Source organism: Mustela nivalis, assembly GCF_964662115.1.
Source record: "Mustela nivalis genome assembly, chromosome: 12".
NCBI lineage: Eukaryota > Metazoa > Chordata > Mammalia > Carnivora > Mustelidae > Mustela > Mustela nivalis.
In genome coordinates this window covers 90,539,485-90,562,075 of record NC_139031.1, presented here as the reverse complement: position 1 = coordinate 90,562,075, position 22,591 = coordinate 90,539,485, and the positions used below count along the sequence as shown (strand labels likewise).

General features: G+C 53.6%; 1 protein-coding gene and 1 long non-coding RNA gene across 2 annotated transcripts; both read left to right on the top strand.

Annotated features, from left to right (window-relative positions):
• The first annotated feature begins 1,033 nt into the window (after positions 1–1,033).
• On the top strand, positions 1,034–13,551 carry DDX56 (DEAD-box helicase 56). The gene is made up of 14 exons (XM_082692120.1): positions 1,034–1,862; positions 1,948–2,109; positions 2,554–2,714; positions 2,865–3,035; positions 3,113–3,203; positions 3,708–3,952; positions 4,239–4,358; positions 4,916–5,029; positions 5,107–5,198; positions 6,083–6,156; positions 6,295–6,384; positions 6,703–6,808; positions 7,768–7,838; positions 8,255–13,551. Exons 1-14 carry the CDS (start codon positions 1,803–1,805, stop codon positions 8,330–8,332), a joined length of 1,635 nt encoding a protein of 544 aa, XP_082548246.1. The 5' UTR covers positions 1,034–1,802; the 3' UTR covers positions 8,333–13,551.
• A 1,917-nt stretch (positions 13,552–15,468) lies between these two features.
• LOC309844833 lies at positions 15,469–17,396 on the top strand. The gene is made up of 2 exons (XR_014300924.1): positions 15,469–16,981; positions 17,207–17,396. It is a non-coding gene; the product is annotated as an uncharacterized lncRNA (long non-coding RNA).
• The last annotated feature ends 5,195 nt before the right edge of the window (positions 17,397–22,591 follow it).

The following is a 22,591-nucleotide window of genomic DNA, read 5'->3' as shown; positions in this document are numbered from 1 at the left end:
GCGCTCATGCTGCCAGGGTTTGGCCTGATGGGCACCCGTAGGTGTGGGAACAGTCCGACAGTTGCTTGGCCACTCACAGAGGTCACCCCGGAGGGCCCACCAGTAGGGAATCATGTGAGGCGATGAAGCACCTGTTTCTCAGCCCCTAGACTTACACTGAAGCATCTTAGTACACTGCCCTTCTGCCGTATTAAACCTGGCTGCCCTTGCTTCTCCAGGGTTTTGTCATCTGTATTAGTACACATTGCTTATGTGACCTACAGAGCAAAATCTTTTTTTCCATGTTCTAAACTGCTCTGTATATGTACCTATTTTTACCCATAAAAATACATGCAAGTTTGTTTCTAGGCTCTGTTTTGTAATATTTTTGTATTTTAAAATCCCAAGTGTTCCTCATATGTCTCATTCTGGATGGCTAACAGTCCAGCGAGGTGAAATAACCGTAACTGACTTCTCTAAAGCTGGGTATTCAGGATGGTTTTCGGTTTTCTCACGTTAGAATGAACCCGGAGAAAATGAGATGGTTAGCCGCGTGGGCCTCTGGCCTGAGCTTCCCGGGAACTACAGGACAGGTCAGGCAGGGAACACGTCTCTGCCACCGTGGCTGTTCTGGTGGACTGTGGGAGGACAGGCAACCCTGCAGCCTTTGGTGGTCTGTCCAGCTGTAGGCACAAGTCAGTGCATCTTGATTCTGCCAGTAGCTCCCAAGGTCCAGGTTTCCCCTGTAAAGGTTTGATGAGAAGGAGCGTTTGTCCTATTGGGGCAGGTAGGAACCGACGGACGGCGGGAGGATGGGCCAGCAGGTGGCGGCTGTGGGGAGGAATTCCAGGCTGCCGTGTGACATCCACAGATACCCCACGGTCTGGAGAAGTTACATTTAGAAACCAGTTTGGCTACATTGAGGTAATTCTGTTATTCCTCCCAACACTACCCTAGTTCTGTTCTGGAATTCTTGCTTGCTTAGACTGTACCACATCCTTCCTGCAAAACACGCGCGTGGGGGGCGAGGCCTCCTCTCGGGCTCTGGGCAAAAGGGAACGAAGGTTGCTACCGACGGACTCTAAGACAGATGGTCTCAGACTAGGCAGGCGAGCGCAGGGTCATCTCCAGGTTCGTAAAAAGTGGCGTCCAGGGGTCGCCATGATGGGACGTGAGGACTCCGGCCTCCGGCGCTGGCTCGGAGGAAGAAGTGGGGCGCAGGCAACGCGGAAGGCGAGGGAGGAAGCGTCCCTCCGGGTCTCCAGGACGACAGCAGCCCCGCGAGACCTTGCAGGACACCTGCGGAACCACAGCAGAGAAGCTGGGCCGCTTCGTGCCGCTGGGCCTGTGGTGACCGGCTAGGCCGCGACAGCGAGCCGACACAGCTGGGGACCGAGTCCTTGTCGTTAGCTACGCCGCTCGGGTGGTCGACTGGCAGCCACAGGTCAGCCCACCTCCGTCTCTAGAGCTCCGCCCGCCCGTGCCCCCGGACCGCGTGCTGGCATGCCCAGGGACGACCCGCGGGGCACCGCACGTCGTAGGTCACCGCAAGAGCCGCTGAGGGAATCGCCGTGAGGCAAGGGAGAGCCGTGAGCAAGACTTATGCCCGAGAGGCCCCGGCAGCCGGCGGCGGCCCCGCCTCCCCCGAGACCCCGGGCTCGCGCTTCTGCGCAGCCGCGCAGCCCCGCCGGCCGCCGGAAGCCCAGGCTCCAGCACTTCCGGGAGGGGGCGGTGCCCGCGAAGCTGATTGGTGGCGGCGCCCCACGCGCCGTTGCGCCCTTCCTGCCCTGCGCGCGTGCGCGCTGTCCCCGCCCGGCCGCGACATGGCGGACCAGGAGGCGTTGGGCTTCGAGCACATGGGCCTCGACCCCCGGCTCCTGCAGGTACCGGGGAGGGCTGAGCGTCCGGGTCAGTGGGGCTGGGGGCGGCGGAGGGGTGGCGCGCTGAGCCGCGCGTCGTGTCTCCTAGGCCGTCGCCGACCTGGGCTGGTCGCGACCCACGCTGATCCAGGAGAAGGCCATCCCGCTGGCCCTGGAGGGGAAGGACCTGCTGGCGCGGGCCCGCACGGGCTCGGGGAAGACGGCCGCGTACGCTCTTCCCGCGCTGCAGCTGCTGCTCCACAGGAAGGCGGTGGGTCGCAGCGGCGGGGTTGGGGGTCCGGGGCTCCCGAAGGCCGGCCCGGGGTGCCGCTGTGCTCCGCGCTCCCGCTGCATTCGCGTCGCCTGGCCCCGGCCCGGGCGCTGATGTCATCCTTCTGTGCGTCTTCTATTGCGCATCCCTTTCTCTTCACCTGCTCTAAGAAGCGGGAGCTTCTCTCAGTCCTGCTTGTGGGGTTCAGGGGACCGTGCAGCGCTCTGGCTGCTGTGTGTTCACTAACGTGCTAACCACGGAGTGGCGTCTTTTGAGGGTCAGTTCCGCCCTCCTTCTGTCCTGGGGAGGGTGGCAGTCAGTGAGGGTTGGTCAGAACGCAGCTAAGTCGTGTGAAAGGCCCCAGCATTGAGTCAGACTGAGGAGGTCAGGTGGCCCTGAGGATGTGGGCCGGCAGGCTGAAGCCTGTCATTCGTGCTCTTGCAGACGGGCCCTGCAGTAGAGCAGGCTGTGAGAGGGCTTGTCCTGGTGCCCACCAAGGAGCTGGCACGCCAGGCCCGGTCCATGATCCAGCAGCTGGCTGCTTACTGCACGCGAGACATCCGGGTGGCCGACGTCTCATCTGCTGAGGATACTGCCTCTCAGCGGTGGGTGAGAGCCCTAGGGCCTCGGAGGAGTGAGCCTGTGCGGGAATGTGGGATTGGGTTTGTTGGGTTGGTGTGCAGCAAACAGGGCCGGCCGGGGTGAGGTTTGGGTGGGTGCGTACTCCCCAACACCAAGGTGTTGCCCACCTGCAGAGCTGTGCTGATGGAGAAGCCCGACATAGTCGTGGGGACCCCATCACGCATCTTGAACCACTTGCAGCAGGCCAGTTTGGTCCTGCGAGACTCCCTGGAGCTGCTGGTGCTGGATGAGGCTGACCTTCTCTTCTCCTTCGGCTTCGAGGAGGAACTTAAGAGTCTGCTCTGGTAAGGAAGGGGTGTGTGTGGCCGGGACTGACCCTAGGGCCTAGAGCTGGAGGCTGATGGGCTCTGTTTGGTTTTAGTCACCTGCCCCGGATTTACCAGGCGTTTCTGATGTCAGCTACCTTTAACGAGGACGTGCAAGCACTCAAGGAGCTGGTACTCCATAACCCAGTAAGCTTCTGGGGCCCAGGACATGACACTTGTTGCTCAAAGGAGTTCTCTGGTATTTCGGGTGCGACACTCGTGAGCGGGTTAACCCTCTGGTCCTGAGGCACCAGAAGCTGATGGTCCTCAGCATGCCCCATCTACTAGTCTGCAGTCGCTACGTCATTGCAGGTGTTTGCTGGGGGTGGTCCAGACACGCTTACCTGAAGGCAGGAGCAGGGACCCCTGAGACTCGGAAAGGCTGCTTTGAGCAGCACGGCCAAAGCTCTCACGTACCTGAACTTGGTTCTGAGAGTTTATCGTTGTAGTTCTGTGTCCTCATTTTCCGTGTGTTCTCTTTTCTGTACTTGCAACACCTTGTAACCTTACATCCTCTGCAAAGCGCACAGCTGGGGTGCATTGAGTTGTCACGTCTCCCAGTGGGAGGGGACGCGGGCTGCCCTGCTTTGAGCCAGCAGCTTGGGGCTCTTCCGTCTCCTCTTTCCTGACCACGGGGTTCTTTACCTGCAGGTGACTCTGAAGCTGCAGGAGTCCCAGCTGCCGGGGCCAGAACAGCTGCGGCAGTTCCAGGTGGTCTGCCAGACGGAGGAAGACAAGTTCCTGCTGCTATATGCCCTGCTCAAGCTGTCGTTGGTCCGTGGCAAGTCCCTGCTCTTTGTCAACACTCTGGAGAGGAGTTACCGGCTGCGCCTGTTCCTGGAGCAATTCAGCATCCCTGCCTGTGTGCTCAACGGAGAGCTCCCGCTGTGCTCCAGGTTCGAGGCCAGGCCCTTCAGCTGAGACTTGGGAGGGGGAGATGGGGTGGAGCTGGGGCGTGGTGGGCAGTGGGAAGTGGAGGCCAGGCTGTGGGCTCGACCAACTCTACTGAGTTTCTGTGTCACGGCCCTGAGATTTCCTCTGTCGCTTCGTCTTCAGCTGAGGAGCTGAGGCGTGAAGGTTATGCAGGAGCAGAGCTGGAGAAGAGGGAAGTGTTGGGACAACGGTTGTGATGGGCCCCCAACTGGCTCTGGGGCTGAGGCTTCTTCTGTTCTTGGGCCGTAGGTGCCATATCATCTCCCAGTTCAACCAGGGCTTCTACGACTGCGTCATAGCGACCGACGCCGAAGTCCTGGGGGCCCCCATCAAGGGCAAGCGCCGGGGCAGAGGCTCCAAGGGGGACAGGTGAGTCCTTTCCCTTGCGCACTTCACGACCTGTCTTTCAGCCTTTCAGAAGGTGATGAAACTGGAGTCCCTGAGCAAGGCGTCCTGCTTTGGGGTCTGACTGCTGGTGGGGGCCTCGCTCACTGCCACGATCTGGAGAAGTGTGAAGGGCGCGCATGCACGTACTCCGGGGTGGCAGGCAGGGCCAACCCTGTGGGCTGTCGGGTCATTGTGCAGCCTGTGCTGGGCGTGCAGCTGTGACCTGTCCAGAGGAGGTTTCTGAAGGGATTGGGAACCTAGCGTCTGCCCAGCAGGCTGTCTGGGGGTGGTTGCCAGGTTGCCCTGTGTTGCGGTGAGTTCTGTCCTTACTGCGGCACTGAGGTCAGGGCGAGGGCTCAGCCACCCCCACTACCCCAGTTTCTGATATAGTCCTGATTCCTGATTTTAGAGTTTTCAATCTGTTAGAGTTCTCTGATTTGCTGTAAGGCTTTATTGAGTGATTTTACTGGTAAATGGCTTGAGATTGCTAACCTTGGTGGGGGGGTGGTCCGTCTGACTGTTGGGACATCTCCCCACAGGGCCTCTGACCCGGAGGCAGGTGTGGCCCGGGGCATAGACTTCCATCACGTGTCTGCTGTGCTCAACTTTGACCTGCCGCCCACCCCTGAGGCTTACATCCATCGAGCTGGCAGGTGGGAGAGCTGGGGCATGGTGGGCAGGCACCAAAACCTCGGGCCAGAGATTTAGTCTGGGTGGTCTGTTCTTGCAGGACGGCACGTGCCAACAACCCGGGCATGGTTTTGACCTTCGTGCTGCCTATTGAGCAGTCTCACTTGCACATGATTGAGGAGCTTCTCGGAGGTAAGAACCTTGCGTTCTCTTCCTATTGACGCCTTAGGCTCAGCGGCGGTGATGGCAGCACCTCCCACTCGGCCCCACCATGTGCTTCCTTCCTGCCCCATCCTCATTCCAACATGGGTGGCAGGCAGGGTCCCCCGAGATGTGCAAGTCGAGGTCCAGACTCAAGGGGCAAAAGAGCCAAGGGTAGATAGAGGGGGTCTTGGGAGATGGGGCTGGTGGTGTCTCAGGAGAGGACCTAGGAGAGGGAGCTCATTGGGGGGCAGGGGGTCCTTCTCTGACTCCCAAGTTGCAAGGCCCAAGCCTGGGCGCTGCCCCCCACCCCGGGCCTTTTGGAGGCGACGCTGCAGCCGTGCAACTGGTGCTGTTCCAGGCTGAGTGGTGGTCGGCAGAGGAGGCATGGGGAGGGCTGTCCACCAGCCAGGAGGCTCCCCAAAGGGGCCTTGTTCCTGCCTTTGTTGGGGGTCTGGGACAGACACTGTGGGCTCGTGCAGGCGGGGGTCCGGGGTGCTGGCTGGCGGGAGCGTGAGGGCGCTGGCTGGCGGGAGCGTGAGGGCTACTTCTGCGCTGAGACACCACTCTGTTGCGAATGTCGAGTATCCAGAATGGCTGTGGGGGAGGAAGGTGGGGGGTGGGCAGGTGGTGAGGCTGCTGTGACAGGTACCCAGGGCCCAAGAGTCTGCCCCGGCACAGTGTACTGGACCAGCTGTTGTGGGCCATCCACGGGACTCGGGCGTTTCACCGCATGTGTTCCTCACGGGGAAGGTGTGGGCTGGGGGCTGGGCTGCTTCGTCCTTGGGAGGGGCTGGGGGCTCTGGGCAGATGGCCTCCGGTAGACCCGTCCCAAACCTTCAGGGGACCCTCACTGCCGTGCTCTCTCTCCACAGAGAACGGGGCCCCCGTCCTGCTTCCCTACCAGTTCCGCATGGAGGAGATTGAGGGCTTCCGCTATCGCTGCCGGGTGAGCGGGGTTTGTGGTCGTGCGGGTGGGTGAGTCCCCCCGGTTAGGCTCCTGCCACTGAGCACTGAGGCAGGCACAAGGGAGGACAGGGCAGTGCCCTGCCCTGCTGCCATCCTGACCTTTGGTGTGTACGCCCAGGACGCCATGCGCTCGGTGACCAAACAGGCCATTCGAGAGGCAAGGCTGAAGGAGATCAAGGAGGAGCTTCTGCACTCGGAGAGGCTCAAGGTGAGGCTTGGCGTCTGTGGGGGACGCGTAACTGCCGCTGTGGAGTTTGTCCTCGGGACACGCAGTCGGGAGGGCGCCCTGGGGACCTGCTAGGCGAAGTCACATGTTTGGGGGAGGTGGCCTGCGTCGGGCCCTGCGTGGAGAGCATGTGGGGCGCGGCTGCCTCGCAGGAAGGGCAGTGTCCCCGCAGACGTGGCGCCTGAGGGAGGTGGGTGACCAGCACTGCAGCGGCTCCAGGAGGGCACGGCACACCCGCTCAGAGGCCCCCGCGAAGCCGCGGAAGGCAGACTGACCCTGTCATGCGCCCATCCCCCATAGACGTACTTTGAAGACAACCCCCGGGACCTCCAGCTGCTGCGGCACGACCTGCCGTTGCACCCTGCCGTGGTGAAGCCTCACCTGGGCCACGTCCCTGACTACCTGGGTAAGCGGCGGGGACCGCCATGTGTGCTGGGCTGAGGCAGGACCTTGGAGGCCGGGCAGCCGGCACGTGCACGAGCATACACGGACACATCTGCTTAGATGCAGGCATGCTCCCCCTGCACCCAGGCAGTCGGGAGCCCCCTCTGCTGCAGACGTGAGAAGCAGTCAGTGTGGGGACCCCCATGCCATGGGTGTGGGCAGAGTCCGCATGGAGGCCAGGTGCCTGAGGGCAGGAGCTGGTAAAGGGCCAGGCAGACACAGAGGTGTGGAAGGGGGTGTCGGGGGCAGGAGGCAGTGCCGCCCCTGTCAGAGGACACGGGGCCGGTCACCAGGCAAAGATAGGGTGGGGCAGCCGGAGTCTGTCGGCCCCGGAGAGAACAGGCTTGTCGGCCACGTGGGGACGAGGGACCCCCTTCCTCTGCCCTGTAGGGGCAAAATTTCTGGCAGGAGTGTGAGGCCGGAGGGCCTCAAGGGTCAGGGTGAGTGGGGAGAGGGCAGCCATGGGGTGTGGAGGCATGTCGAGATCCGGGGCCCTGCTGAGGTCAGGTGGAGGTGAGGCCGGAGGCCAAGGGTCATGCCACAGGTGGCAGCAGTGACCATGTGGCCATGGGTGTTGGAAGGCTGTGAGGGGAGAGGCCCATTGTGCCGGGTGCTTGTGTAATTATGGGCTGGGTAGGGAGAAGTTTCACAGAGTTCTCTGTTGTATTTCAGCAGTTTTTGTTTTTTTTCTCAGAGACATGCAAGTTTTTCTTTCTGCCACGTGCTTACTGTGAGGGACTTAAGGGCAGCCGGGGAGGGATTCAGCACAGGTTTGTGCGGTCTCGCCCCGGCGGTGCCATTCTTGGCAGCCCTGGGCCCGTCAGAGGTGGGGCTGGTGTGTCAGGTGCAGTGTCGGAGCCAGCTGGAGGAAGGGTGGGCTGTGAGGGGCCGTGGCCGTGGCTGAGTCTGTGCCACTTCTAGTTCCCCCTGCTCTGCGCGGCCTCGTGCGCCCTCACAAGAAGCGGAAGAAGCTGGCCTCCAGGAAGGTCAAGGTACGTGTGTCGGGGCCTTGGCCGTGCCGCAGGGCTTCCCTCCTCCCTCCTCTGTGTCATCATGGTTCGCGTGCCCCTTGCCTTTGGGAGGGATGAGCAAGGTCCCAGACCTGGCCCCAGACTCTTGGGTTGAGTGGGGGAAATCGTGAGGGTCAGACACTCGCTGGGCCACCCCCAGGCAGCTTCAAGAACACAGGACGGTTTGCTTTTCTGTCCTCACTGTCTGGCCCGTGCTCTAGGCGGTGGGAAGAGGAAGGTGGTGTTTAGTGGGCCACAGAGGGTGACCAGAGTGGCTTCTGTCCTTAGCTCGTGGCCTGTAGGGCCTTACCAAGGGGCCCCACCTCTCCCCTCCCTGAGTCCATCTAGGCAGACGGACATATGGTGCCCTCGGGCTAACCTGCGGCTTTGCCCAGCAGAAGGCCAAGACCCAGAATCCCCTGCACAGCTTCAGACATCGGAAAGAGAGACGCAGACCCACAGCTGTGCCTTCCTGAGGTCTGCGCAGCCTCGCCATCTCCCAGGGCCCCTTCCAGGGCTGTGCACCGAGCTTCCCACCTGGCTGGACTGGATTCCGGGGAGGCCCAGCCAGGCTGGCCTTGTGCTTCGTGACAACAGATTGCAGCTGTCCTGATTCGGTTTCCTGCAAGCAGGAAGGGGTGCTCATCCCTGGCAACCTTGGGAATTAAACTGCTTCCAGGAGGCCGGGCCTGGCTCTCTGCCTGCTGTGCATGGTGGCCTCCTGGCCAGTAGAGGTCACCTGTGAGGGGCTGCAGTGGCCCGTCTGGGTCCCTGGGCCAGCCCACTGCCGGCCAGACGGACCAGCCTCCCTCCCCTGCAGCTCAGAGAAGGTGGGCCTGCCCAGCTAGGAGCCCCGTCCCTCCACTTACAAGTTCGGGCGCATCGTAAATTCAGCCTCTGTCCCGGAGCTGGGGTACTGTCTCCTGTCCTGTCCTCCCGTGGGCACACGTGTGTGTTCCCAGAGTACGCATGCTGCTGGGCTGCGTGCACTGGCTGTTGGGTGCTCCCCGCCAAGCCAGCAGCTCCCAGCCTTCCCTGCCTGCGGCTCAGAAGGTGGGTCTTCTTTCCACTGTTCCACTGCTGTCAGCAGGTGGGGGTCTTAAGGGGGCAGAGTCCTAGTATCATCGTCACTGGCTTGTGGGCATCCTGAGGCCAGCGTGGCGTTGGGGAGGCTGTGCCTCCACTTCGTCTACGTGTGGTCCGTGCTTGGGGCAGGCAGGGTCTTGACGTTTCTGGTCTGGTTGTGTTTGAGGATTTCTGCATACCTCTGGTTTGTGATGGGACCACTCAGATGGGGCTCTGCTAGCGAGCCCCAGTGGGCCACTGGGGTTCCAGCAGGCCTGGAGCCACCAGGCTGCAGGGCTTCAGTCCACGGGGCACTGTCCCACTTGCTTGAGGCAGGCAAGGCGCTGAGGCCTGGCTGTGGACAGCCTTCTCCCAGATGGTTCTAGGCCCTCTGAGCCTGTCACTTCCAGTGCTTCTGGCCAGTGGGCTTGTGTCCCAGAACCAGCCTGGATGCAGATGCAGGAGCCTTGGGGGCCAAGAGAGCTGGTTTGAGCCTTTGTCCCTGCCTGGGGATGGAGCTGGGGCTGTATACCCGTCACCCTCAACAAGCCCCAGGAAAATTCCTTGGCATGCTGAGCTCATTGAGTGCAGGGAGCAGGCGAGGGCTGGTGGGTGGACGTGACTTCAGGACGGTCTGCTCTCTGCTCCCAAGGAAGTGTAGCCAGCATGGCTGGCGCTCTCACCAGCTGGCGGGAGTAGTGGAGAAAGTGGTGTGTCTCTGCGCCCAGACCCCACAGAGGGAGGGTATCCCGGGGCTCAGAAATCTCACCCCACCCTGAGGATAGGCCCCGCTGTGTCTCTTTACTTAATTTGTATATGGGGAAACAGGCTTCTAGGGACTTGTCCATCTGATGGATGCCCAAACCAGAGACGGACAGACCTTGCATGGGAAGGGCACCCTGGTCCTGGGTGGGGTACAGTGGGGTGAGCCTGCTCTAAGCTCAAGGCAGAAGCTCCCCCAGGGAAGGCTGGCAATGACCACCCCACTCCTTTGCTGCAGAGTCAAACCCACGTAGAAGCCTCAGCAGGCGCCACTATTCAGGCAGGCGAGGGGCCTCTGAGCATCAGGCCTTGGACGCATCCAAGCTGTGGGCTCCACTGGCCAGGGCCTGTGAGGGGCTGGCACTGAGCCAGGGCAGAAGGGGTGGGGTGCCTGCGCGGTGAGCACACAGACGGGGACCAGCGTGTACAAGTACAACAGGTGGGAGGGGACCCAGCATATCTGAGGTCGAAAGGAGTCAGAGGTGGTTGTCACCAAAATTGGGAAAAGCTAAAAAACTGTCTTGTGTCAGAGATAACGGGGTGACGTACTGAAAACGCAGCAGGTGAACAGGCAGGTGTTTTTCAAGCTGGGGAGTACCCGATCAGATAGGCCAGTGGGTGATAACGGGCAGGAGGACACTGTTCCTGGGAACCTCTGGACCCGGAGCACAAAGTGCGCGGGTGTCCTGCCGGCGGCTGCGCACCCCACATCTGCAGAGGACCTGGGACCCGGGACTCCGGAGCTCACTGCACCCCGCACTTTGGTCTCGGGGCAGCAGCAGGTGGGCAGGTGGAATCCGTGTGAGGAGGCACTGCTGGCTTCCCCGCCGGGAGGGAGCACCAGAATGTCCTGCCTCGAGGCTCTCTGGTGTCTGTCCCTGCCGGGTGTGCCTGGGAAGCAAAACCGTGCTTACCCGCTGGGGAGGGGGCTGGACCTCGCCGGGCAGACACCCTCTCAGGACACCAGCTTGGGGTTTACCCACAAGCCTGCAGCCAAGCTGAGAGTGCCACGCTGGCAGGCCTTCAGACAACGTGTTGGCCTAGCTGGGCTTTGAGCGAGGCCCCTCATTTGGCTTCCCCCTGGGGTCTCATCTGTGAGCGGGGTCAAGTGACTCACACAAGCGTTCCTGTGTTAGGACATGCCGTGAGGACAGGCAGCCCCAGTGTCCCTGCGGGTGGCTGTGCCCCAGTCATGGGAGCCTGTCCCTAAGATGCGGGTCCCAAGCACCCCCTTGCCAGGGGAGGCCTTAATGCCTGCCCAAGTACCGCGTTCTGCAGGTTGGGAAGCTAACGCTTGCAGAAAGCCAAGCCAGGCCAGTGCCACCTGGCTTGGGACAGAGTGGGCAGGTGCTCAGATCACAGATGCCGCTCTGGAACCCTAGGTGAGCGAGTGTGACTCAGGCTTGTCCCGTCCCTTCTCCAAGCCTGGTCTGCATCATGAGGTGCAGTGATGAAGAGTGTCATCTTGGTTTGTTTTTTTTTTTTAAGATTTTATTTATTTATTAAGGAAATGGAAAGAAATCACAGTAGGCAGAGAGAGAGGGAGAAGCAGGCTCCCCACTGAGCTGGGAGCCCAATGTGGGGCTTGATCCCAGAAACCTGGGATTATGAACTGAGCTAGAGGCAGCCACTTAACCCACTGAGCCACCCAGGTGCCCCAAGAGTGTCCCTTTTTAGCCTAAGTATGTCTCATGCAATACTTGCAATACACTAAAAAATTATTCATTATCTGAAATTGAGATCTGGATGGGTGACCTTCTTGTGTAAAGTTGGATACACTCTTGCTGGCCCATGGCTTTCTCCAAATCTTCCTGACACCCTGCCTGGGCTGGGCACCCTCTTTGTGTCCCTAATACTGCTTTGGTCCCACAAAGCTGTTCTCTGGGGCCTGCTCTCCCCGCTGGCCTGTGAGGCCTGCAGAGGCAGGGCTGAGCCAAGTGGCGTTGCTGGCCCAGCTGGGACTCCTAACAGGGTCAAGCTCTTCCTTGAGACCATCCCTGTTCCCCGAGGCTCTTGACTGTTTCCAGTTCAAAGTGGAAGGAAAGGATGTACTGACCAGGCTGGACTCTGCCCCCTGAAGCAGCAGCCTGGACACACCCTCTGTGTCACCTCTGTGACTCAGGGCAGAGACTGGGGCTGCCCCAGGCTGTGTCTGGTTGCCAAGGTCATTTGGTTTCTGGTGAAGTCAGAGGCCCATCCCTTCCTACCCTCACCTGCTCCTGGACAGGGCGGTCCCCCGCCTGGGGACCCTGCTTCAGACCTTCTCCAGGCTCGTTGGGGTCCTGCAGCTCACTGTCTGACTTACTGACCCCCCGATTCAGAAGTCCAGAAGCTATGGCACCTGAGGGGCCACTGCAGGCAGACTGCCACAGATGGGCCCCTGTGAAGACAGCCCCCCAGCTGCCAGGGCTGGGAGGAACATGGTGCTTGTTAGGTAGAAAGCAAGCATCCAGGCTCAGCTTTGCAGACCTGTCCCCACTCGGCCCGGATGACTGGCTCCAATCCCGACAGCCCCTGCTCGGTGGCCTGGCTTCTGTGTTCTTAGCCCTGCCCACATCTTGGTGTGTTGAGAGCTAAGGTCTCTGGTGGGTCCTGGTGGTGGGCCTGAGGTGCTTATGGAGACAGCAGTGAGGAACAGATTGTCCAGGCTGCCCACCTGCCCCATCAAGGGGGCCCTTGGGAGGGATCTGGGGTCTTGTCCATGGGGGGGTTCTATAAAGCTGACTCTGGCTTCTGCTGGCCTCAGGCCTGGGTCACCCTCTCCATGGGCCTGCGGGCCCTTCCCCACTGCAGCAGGGGCCTGGAGAAGCAGCCTCCCAAGGTGCTCGTGGCTGCCGCACCGGGAAGCAGGAACAAAGCCAGACAGCTGGTCTGCTGCTGAGCCTCAAGGACAGACAGTCTCCGGTGTTCACCGAGATGTGTAGATCGGACCCTTACATGTGTTAAGGATCCCTGCCCCCTGGAACCACGAACTTAGCCTCCAGGAGCAAAAGACATACACAGAAGGCAGCAGGCCGATTGCTGTGATGGCTGGAGTAGGGGGAGCCATTGGGGGTCTGGGGTGGTGGTTGCAGTCCCCACCGATGGAGGAGGTGTGAGTGGTAAAGGACAGGCAGAATTTGGGAAGCCAAGAGGGGCCTTGGTGGGGTCCCAGCCGAGCTGGGAGGAGGGCACCCATGCCTGTAGCAAACAGTGAGCGGGGGCGGGGGGGGGGCTCAGCAGACCCTGTGGTTCTCAGAACACCTGGGGCCTCAGTCTGTTAAGCCTTTGCTCTTGACTAAGTTCATGATCCCGGGGTCCTGGGTTCAAGTCTTGCTTCAGGCTCTCTGCTCAGCAAGAAGCCTGCTTCCCACCCACCCCCTGCCTGCTTGTGATCTCTGTCAAATAATTGAATAAAGTCTTTAAAAAAAAAAAAAAAGAAAAAGGTGATGGGGAGACAGTGGTTCTCAACAGGGATGATATGTGCTTGCAAGGGATCTGGTAAGGAGTGGAGACAATTTAGAAGGTCTGGAGGCAGTGTTGCCAGTGTACCCTGGCTAGAAGCCAGGGATGCTGCTGAAACCCTCTTAATGCCCAGAACGAGCCCCACACAGAGTCACCTGGCCAGGGAGGTTGAGGGCCCCACAGAGCAATGGTGGCGGGTGCAGGGGAAGCTGGGCGGAGGGGCGCGGTCTAACCACTCGTGGCTTTGGAGTGCGTTCAGCTGCATTTGGAGAAAGCGAAGAGCAGGCTGATTCGAGGGGTGGCTTCTCTCAGGTGTCAGGAAGGCTGCAGACTGTCACTACACCTCAGAGACCCAAGTTATTCCGTCTTGCCATCTTTTCTTTTTTAAGTGGTAAAATATGTATTAAAAAATGTCTCACCTTAATCATTTTAAGTGTCCAATTCAGTGGCATTAAGCATGTTCACTGCCCATGTCCGGAACATTCTCATCTCCCGTAACAGGAGCTCTGTCCCCATGGAACACCAGCTCCCCGGCCTGTCTCTGGCAGCCCCCACTCTGCTTTCTCTTCTGTGGACTCGACCACGTGCACATGGGGTCATGCGGTGTGTCCCTGTGTACTGGCTCTCCCGACTCAGCGTCTGTCTGTCCGTGCAGTAGCCTGGGTCAGAGCTTCCTTCTGGGCTGAGGCTGCGGGATGGTCTGCGGTGTCCCCTGGCCCACGGATGGGCACCTGGCTTGTGCCAGCTTCCGGCTGTTGTGAGCCATGTTGCCGCTGCTGCATTCCATGTTTGGCTCTCAGGGACCTCACCCTACGTCCCCCCCAGCAGCGCCAGCAGCTGTGCCTCCGCGTCGTGGACGACGCTTGCTAGTTTCCATTGTTTCAGTGACTGCCGGCCTGTTGGGTGTGAGGCCAGTGGCCCGACGGCGTGATCCACGCCACGTGGACGGATGGTGCTGAACATCCTTGTGCTCACGGGCTCCCCGTGTGTCTTCTCCAGCAAGACGCCTGTTCCGCTCTTGCCTGCTTTTAAATGCGGTGGGTGGTTTGGCCACTGAGTTGCAGGTCCTCTTTGTGTATTCTGGGTATTAATTCCTTGTCTGGTGCGCATTTTGCAAATGTTTTCTCCCATTTTGTGGGTTACCCTTGCCCATGTCCTCTGACGCACAAAGCACGTCCACTTTGGCACATTCTAATTTATTTTCCCTTTTGCCCGTGCTTTCCAGGGTCCTAGCATAAAAACCATCACTAAATCCAGCGTTGTGAAGACTATCTCCTATGTTTTCTTCTCAGAGTTTTACAGTTTCACCTCTTTCATTTAGATCTTGTTGGAGCTGGTTTTCGTGTGTGCCGAGCGGTAACCATCCAGCTTCATTCTTCCGTGTGCAAACATTAAGTTCTCCCTGCATCGAAAAGGCCATCACTGGTCTCTGTCTTTCCAGTACCAAACCCGTTTTGAGAACCGTGACTTTGTAGTCACTGTTGAAACAGGAAGCATGAGTTTTCCAACTTTGTTCTTCTTTGTTAAGATGGCTCTTGAATATTTGGGGCTGCTCGAGTTTCCATTTGCACTCCTACAAAAGCACCATTGAGTCTGTAGATCACTTCAGGTGGTTGAGACATCTTAACAATCGGTCTTCTGGTCAGGAATGTGAGGTGTCTTTCCATCACTTGTGCCTTCTTTAATTTCTTTCAGCCATGTTTGGTAGTTTTTGGTGTATAAGTCATTTATCTCCTTGAATTTATTCCTAAGTATTTGTTTCTTCTTGATGCTATTGCAAATGGAATTCTTGATTTTCTTTTCAGGTTGTTTATTGTTAGTGTATAAAAATCCAGCTGGCTTTTGTGTGACTGATATTTTCAGTACAACTTCGCTGAATTTGTTTCTTGGCTCTGGTAACTTTCCTGTAGATTCTTTGAGATTTCCTATATATATAAGATCATGTTATCTGTAAACAGAGATAGTTTTACTTTGTCTTCTCCAGTTTGGATGCCTTCTGTCTTCTTATCTACCTGATTTGGCTGGAACATCCAGTGCAATGTCAAATAGCGGCGCTGAACAAGGCATCCTTGTCTTATTCCTGATCTTAGAGGGAAACTCCTAGCTTCTCACCACTGAGTATGACATTTGCTGTGGGATTTTCCTAGATGTCCTTTATCATGTTGAGGAAGTTCCCTTCTCTTTCTAGTGTGTGGGGTTGTGTTTTTTTTTTTTTTAAGATTTTATTTATTTGAGAGAGAGAGTAGGGGGAGGAGGGGAGGGAGAGGGAGGAGGAAAGAATTTCAAGAGGTAGTCTTTCCCTCTAGGTGCAGAGCCCAGCGCAAGCAAGGCTTGATCTTATGACCCTGAGATCATGACCTGAGCCGAAATCAAGAGTCAGACACTTAACTGACTGAGCCACCCAGGTGTCCCCTATTTCTTAGTGTTTTTGATGGTGAAAGGGTCTTTGGTTCTAATACCTTGAGTGCATCAGTTGAAATAACGGTGGCTTTCCCCCTTTATTAATGTCAGATGTTATACCGATTGAGTCTCTTAGGTTGAGCAACCTGTGCGCTCACGCGATAGACGCCCCTTGGACGTGATGTAGCAGTCCTTCTCAGTGCACTGTTTGGATTTTGTTTGCTTGTGCGTGTTGCTGACTTTTACTTCTGTATTTAATAAGGGATATTGGCCTCATGTTCTTTCCTTGTGATGTCCTTGTTTGGCTTCATTATCAAGGCAATGCTGCCTCAGAATGCTTCTGGCAGTGTTGCTCCTCTTCTGCTTGCTGGGAGAGCTTAAGAAGGACGGGCGATGGTTCTTCTTTACGTATCAGTTAAAATTCAGCAGCAAAGCCATCTGGTCCTGGACTTTTATCTGTTAGAAAGGCTCTGATCACCGGCTTAATCTCTTAACTGGTTGTAACTTTGCTCAGATTTTCTCTTCAGGATTCAGTGTGGCGGGCTGTGTGTTTCTGTGAATTTATTTGGAGGTCATTTAATCTGTTGTTGGTAGCGTGCTTGTGTTACCTTTTATTTCCCTAAAACTTGCTGTACTGTTTTCTCTCATCTTTGATTGAATTAATTGTCTTCTCCTTTTTTCTTAGTCTACCTAAAGTTGTTCTTTTTGAAGACCTAACTTAGTTTCATTGGTTTTCTCTACTGTTTTCTGTTCTCGATCTTGTCTGTTTCTGCTCTAAGCTTTATTATTTCCTTCCTTCTGCCAGTTTTAGGTTTAGTTTGTCTTTGTTGTTCTAGTTCTGTAAGATACACAACTAAGCTATTATTTTGAGACTTTTGTTTGTTTGAGATCTTTTTTTTAAGGTATGCCTTTACAGCTATAAGATTTTCTGTCAACAACAGTTTCCCATGAGTTTTGGAATATTGTGTTTTCACAATGTGGGTCTCTGTATCTATCCTCCTTGAAATTGATTGAGCGGCTTTGATTTATACACTCATATCTTTTATCAAATTTGGGAGTTTTCAGTCATCATTCCTTTGAATAACCTTTTTACCCCCTTCTCCTTGCTCGACTCCCATGATTTATCTGTTACTTTACTTGATGCTCTTCTGAAGTCCCTTAGACTGTGTTCGTTTTCTTCATGCTTTTTTTTTTTTTTTTTCCCAATTTCTGCTCCTCACGACTTGATCGTTTCAATTGTTCCGTCTTGAGCTCATGGGTTCTTTGCTCTGCCTGCTCATGCGCGCTCTTGAACCCTTTGGCGAGGCTTTCATTCCGGGTACTGTATATCTCAGCTCTGGACTGTCTTTGGTTTCTCTGCAGGTTTTCTATTTTTTGTTGATAACATCATTTCACTGATACGTGGTTTTCTTAGCTTCCTTTAGTCTTTGCGCCTTTTTCCTTTGCCTCATTGAGCACATTTTATTTTATTTTATTTTATTTTTTAAAGATTTTACTTATTTATTTGACAGAGAGAGATTACATGTAGGCAGAGAGGCAAGCAGAGAGAGAGAGGAGGAAGCAGGCTCCCTGCTGAGCAGAGAGCCCGATGTGGGACTCGATCCCAGGACCCTGGGATCATGACCTGAGTTGAAGGCAGCAGCTTAACCCATTGAGCCACCCAGGCGCCCCTCATTGAGCATATTTTAGATGGTTGTTTTAAGTCTTTGTCTGCGGGCTTCCTTGGGAGAAGTTTGTATCGGGATTTTTGTTCCTTTGGCTTGACATATTTTCTTTATTTCTTTGTACACTGTCATTTTTTGGTTGAGACCTGGACATTTGACTGTTATGATGTGGTTACTCTGGAAATAAGATTATTCTTCCCCAGCATTTGGTTTGTGTTTATTTGTTTTTATTGTGGAAGGCTGTCTTAGTCCAGTAATTCTGATGCTTTTCCAAATTACATGTGCAAGGACTGCCCCCTGTGTGCTCACTGTGGTCCCCACTCATGTAACTCACATTCAGCCCATACTCGGCAGACGTTGCCTTCAATACCAGGAGCTGAACGAATGGAACATGTGTGTAGGCACGCATGCACACGCACATGCAGGAAAGCAAACCAACCAACCCTCTTTCCCATCCTCTTGGATTGGCTCCACGCCCAACCTCTCTTTTAATGTTCAGCAAGGCTTGCTGAGTCTCAGCATCAGCCAGGGTGAAGGCTTTAGGTCTTTGCCGGTCTTTCCGATTACTTGACTCTTGCTGCGTATGTGCGGGCCTTTCTAAGTACCTCTGTATATGAAGTTGACTTTCCAAGCTTCGCCTCAGGGCCTGGATAACCTACTGTATGTCACCACCCGTAATCCCTTGCCCCAGGCATCTTTTATGAACAGTGACTGCCGCTTTGCCCTCCCAAGTCATGCATCAGGTGAAAGAGAGACAAGTGCCTTGCATCGGTCCTTTAGGTCCTGACACAGGGGAGAACATATGTACACAGACACGTGCAAAGAAGGCTGGCTCTGCTCCCTCTGATTCAAGGGTGGGAGTGAGGTGATTGTGCTGCCATCAAAACTGAGACCTCCACCGAGCGGGGGACAGAATCGGGCAAGGGTGAGTGAAAGTACTACCAAACTTTCCCACTGTTTTGAAGATGGATTTTTCTTGGTTGCGCCTTTGGTCATTTCCCAGAGCTCCTGTGAGGTTGTTTCTGACTGTTGTGCTCATTATTCTTTCAGGGAGATGAGGGCAAAGGGAGATGGGGAGATGAGGGCAAAGGGAGGTGGAGAGAGCATCTTCAACAAGCCCCACGTGGAGCATGTGCTCGCTCTCACTGCCCAGACATTGTGGCCTGAGCTGAAACCCAGAGTCTGATGCTTAACTGACTAGGTTACCCAGGCGCCCCAGCTCTACTTTTCTTCTTCTTTTTTTCAATATTTCTGTGGGGACACCAGAGCTTGGAGCTTCCTAGTCCACCACTTTGCTGATGTCACTCCCTCTGCATTCTAATATATCTTGCCATTTTTTTCATGTTTGATGCCTCAGGACTACAAGAGAGCTCCGGACATCCCATCTCTGTGTAGGGCTGTGAAAAGGGAAGAAGGCTAGAGTACTGTGCCAGCAGCATACATACCCTTTAGTGAGGAAAACTAAAGCCTTCACGTTGGAAAAGGAGGACTCTGGAAAGATGGTACAGTTGGAAGCACCAGGAATGTCTCCCAACCTGGACAATTGCACAGGGAGAATCTTTCTGATGTAACTGTTCTGTAACTCTGGTTGAAGGATTGCAGCTTCCAGGGGAAATTTGAGTTAATTTGGTCGATTTCATCTCTTAGCACAGTAATATCTACCCATCTTGCACTCTGAGACCCTGGCAAGCATTAGGCACACAGTCCTGGTGCAGCTCACACATAGCTTGTGGGAGCCACTGTGGGCAAGAAAGAGCCCTGTCCTCCAAATATCAATGATCTCTGCTCTGATGGCTGTTGGTGCTTCTGATCGTAGAGGTGCAGACACAGGCAGGTGGCCAGTTATTGTTCTCACCCCTTCCCCCATCATTAAAAGCTTCTTCTTGAAGTGACTTCCAGGAGATGTAGAGGATCAGGGCACCTTTATTCCTCCACTTCATTTTCTGCTGTATCCCCTTTCAGGATCTAGACATTAAGAATTAGGACATTCAAAAACAAGTGCATATACAGGGAAATTAGAAAGGGACTGTGCCCACGCCCAGGGAAAGGCTCAGAAAAGAAAATACCTCAGCAGATATTGCATTCATACCTCGGGCTGATCCTTGGCACAGAGACAGCCTACAACAATCAAACAAACCCCAATAAAAATGATAACAACCAAGCAAACTCTGGGAGGGAAGGGAAAGGTTTCCAGAGTTATCTCATTATTCGATTCAAATGCCCAATGTGCAACTATGACAAAAATCACAAGGCATACAAAGCTGTGGGAAAGTATGACCCATTCAAAGGAAAAAAATCAATAGAAACTGTCTGAAAAAGAAGTAATGGAAGACATACTAAGAAAATACTTTAAAATAACTGTCTTAAAGAACTAAAGGGAGATGTAGAGAAAGTCAAGAAAATATTGTATGAAATGCCAATGATAGAGAACCTAAAAAATAATTCTGGAGCTAAGAGGTACAATAATTGGAATGAAAAATTCACTATTGGAATTCAAGGCAGATTTGAGCAGGCAGAAGAAAGAATCCGTCAACTTGAAGACAAGACAATGGAACACACCATGTCTGAGAAAGAGAAAGAAAAAGGAAAGAAAAGCAGTTGGAGCCTAAAGGACCTGTAGGACACCAGCAAGCTACCAACACACCCCGTCACAGGAGTGCCAAAAGGAGAGGAGAGAGGGGCACAGAGAGGATATCTATTGAATAATGGCCAAAAATGTCCCAAACATAACGAAAGGCATGAATATAAACATCTAAGAAACCCAGTTATCTCCAAGAAAGATAAACTCAAAGTGACACACACCGGGACACATTACAATCAAATTTACAAAAGCCAAAGAGATACTCTTGAAAGCAGCAAGAGAGAAGCAAATCTTCTCATACAAGATATCCTCAATAAGATAATCAGTAAATTTCTCATCAGAAACTTTGGAGGCCAGGGGTGCCTGGGTGGCTCAGTGGGTTAAAGCCTCTGCCTTCGGCTCAGGTCATGATCCCAGGATCCTGGGATCGAGCCCCACATCGGGCTCTATGCTCTGCGGGGAGCCTGCTTCCTACTCTCTCTCTCTCTCTCTGCCTGCCTCTCTGCCTACTTGTGATCTCTGTCTGTCAAAAAAATAAAAAATATATATATATATATAAATATATATATATATAAATAAATAAAGAAACTTTGGAGGCCAGAAGACAGCGAGCCAATATATTCAGGATGTAGAAGAAAACCAAACCAAGTATGAATGAGAGTCACATCCAGAAAAACGGTCCTTCAGAAGTGAGGGAGAAGTTAAGACCTCAGTGAAACAAACCCTGATGAAACTTGTAGCCACTGGACCTTCCCTCTGAGAAGTGCTCAGTAGAGTTCTGCAGAGTGAAGTGATGTCCCTAGGCTGTAACTTAAAGCCACGCAGAGAACTCAAGACCTCAAGAAAAATAAACACATGGTAATTATAAAAGCTATTTCATTGTAACAGGGGTCCGTACCTTCACTTTTTGTTTTCTGCATGATTTAATTTTAACTAATAAATTTAAATTAAAAGATAATTATTCATTATCAATGAATAATTGTTAACAATAAAAAGTTAGACTGTCTTGTCACCCCAAATCTTGTTTCTGCATAAATGAAGAAACTAAGGCATTTTAAAGAAAGGTAAGCTTGTGTTTGGGGGCACCTGAGGTATAAAGGTGTAATTTTGTGATATCAGCAACTGAAAAAGGTGGGGTAGAGCTACAAAGAAGCAAAGATTTTGTATATTATTGAAATTAATCTGGTATAAATTCAAATGAGAGTGTTGTAACTTTAGAATGTTAAATGTGATCCCCATGGCAACCACAAAGCAAACAGCTATCGAATATACACCAAAGGAAATGAGGGAGGACTTTAAACATGTCACTATAAAATAAAAGGTAAACACAAAAGAAGACAGAAAATGAGTTCAACAAGCTATAGGGTATATGGAAAACAAAGGACACGGAGTCAGAATGCACAGTGACAGAAGTTAAGTCCCTCCTTTTCTTAAAAAAAAAAACCATATATATATATTTTTTTCTCCCTCAAATAAATTTATTTATTTATTTATTGATTGATTGATTGATTTGAGGGGGAGAGAGAGAGCGTGAGCTGGAGGGACAGAAGGAGAGGGAGGGAAAGAATCCCAAGCAGACTCCATGCGGAACCTAGAGCCAGACACGGGGTTAAGTCCCTCCTTTTCTTAAAAAAAAAAAAATATATATATATATATATTTTTTTTTCTCCCTCAAATTTATTTATTTATTTATTTATTTATTTATTTATTTGAGGGGGAGAGAGAGAGCGTGAGAGGGAGGGAAAGAATCCCAAGCAGACTCCATGCAGAACCTAGAGCCAGACACGGGGCTTTATCTCATGACACTGAGATCAGGACCTGAGCTGAAACCAAGAGTTAGACGCTTAACCCACTGCACCACCCTGATGCCCAGTTCCTCTTTTTTAAGTTACTAAATTTAAAGTAGTTACTTTAAATGTAAGTGAATTAAACCATCCAATAAAAAGTCAAAAGTTGACAGAATGGATAAGAAAACATCCGAACTCTGCTGTCTACAAGAGACATATAAACCCACAGGTCGATAGTGAAAGCATAGAGAAAGATATTCTATGCAAATCTTAAAAGATTTGAGGGGTAAGAGATGAGGGGTAGCCATACTAATATTGGACAAGATAGACTTTATTTTTTTTTAAAGATTTTATTTATTTGACAGAGAGAGATCACAAGTAGGCAGAGAGGCAGGCAGAGAGAGAGAGAGGAGGAAGCAGACTCCCTGCTGAGCAGAGAGCCCGATGCGGGACTCGATCCCAGGACCCTGAGATCATGACCTGAGCTGAAGGCAGCGGCTTAACCCACTGAGCCACCCAGGCGCCCGGACAAGATAGACTTTAAATAAAAAAGATTATAAGAGGGACACTTGGGCAGCTCAGTGGGTTAAGCCTCTGCCTTCGGCTCAGGTGTTGATCTCAGGGTCTTGGGATCAAGCCCCGCATCAGGCTCCCTGCTCAGCAGGGAGTTTGCTTCTCCCTCTGTCTCTGCCCCTCTGCTCACTCCTGCATGCTCTCTTTCTCTCCCTCTGACAAATAAATACAATCTAAAAAAAAATTACAAGAGACAAGGAAGGACATTATATATTAGTACAAGGTTCAGTACAGAGAAGATTAGTGTGTATAAACATTTACGCATCTAATGACAGACCATCAAAATTTATCAAGCAAAAATGAACAGACTGGAAGGGAGAAACAAAGTCTTACGGTGATAGTAGGAGAGTCCAGGACCCCTGTTAATAATGGGTAGGATGTGCAGACATAAGTATGGAAATAGAGGACATGAACAACACAATAAACCAACCAGATCTAACAGACAAATACAAAGCACTT

Bases quoted from the DNA above. Each gene is read 5' to 3' on its own strand.
- DDX56 (XM_082692120.1), top strand. From the start codon at position 1,803: ATGGCGGACCAGGAGGCGTTGGGCTTCGAGCACATGGGCCTCGACCCC. The intron at 4,359-4,915 runs GTGAGTCCTTTC...ATCTCCCCACAG, and splicing joins AGAGGCTCCAAGGGGGACAG to GGCCTCTGACCCGGAGGCAG. The intron at 5,030-5,106 runs GTGGGAGAGCTG...CTGTTCTTGCAG, and splicing joins TACATCCATCGAGCTGGCAG to GACGGCACGTGCCAACAACC.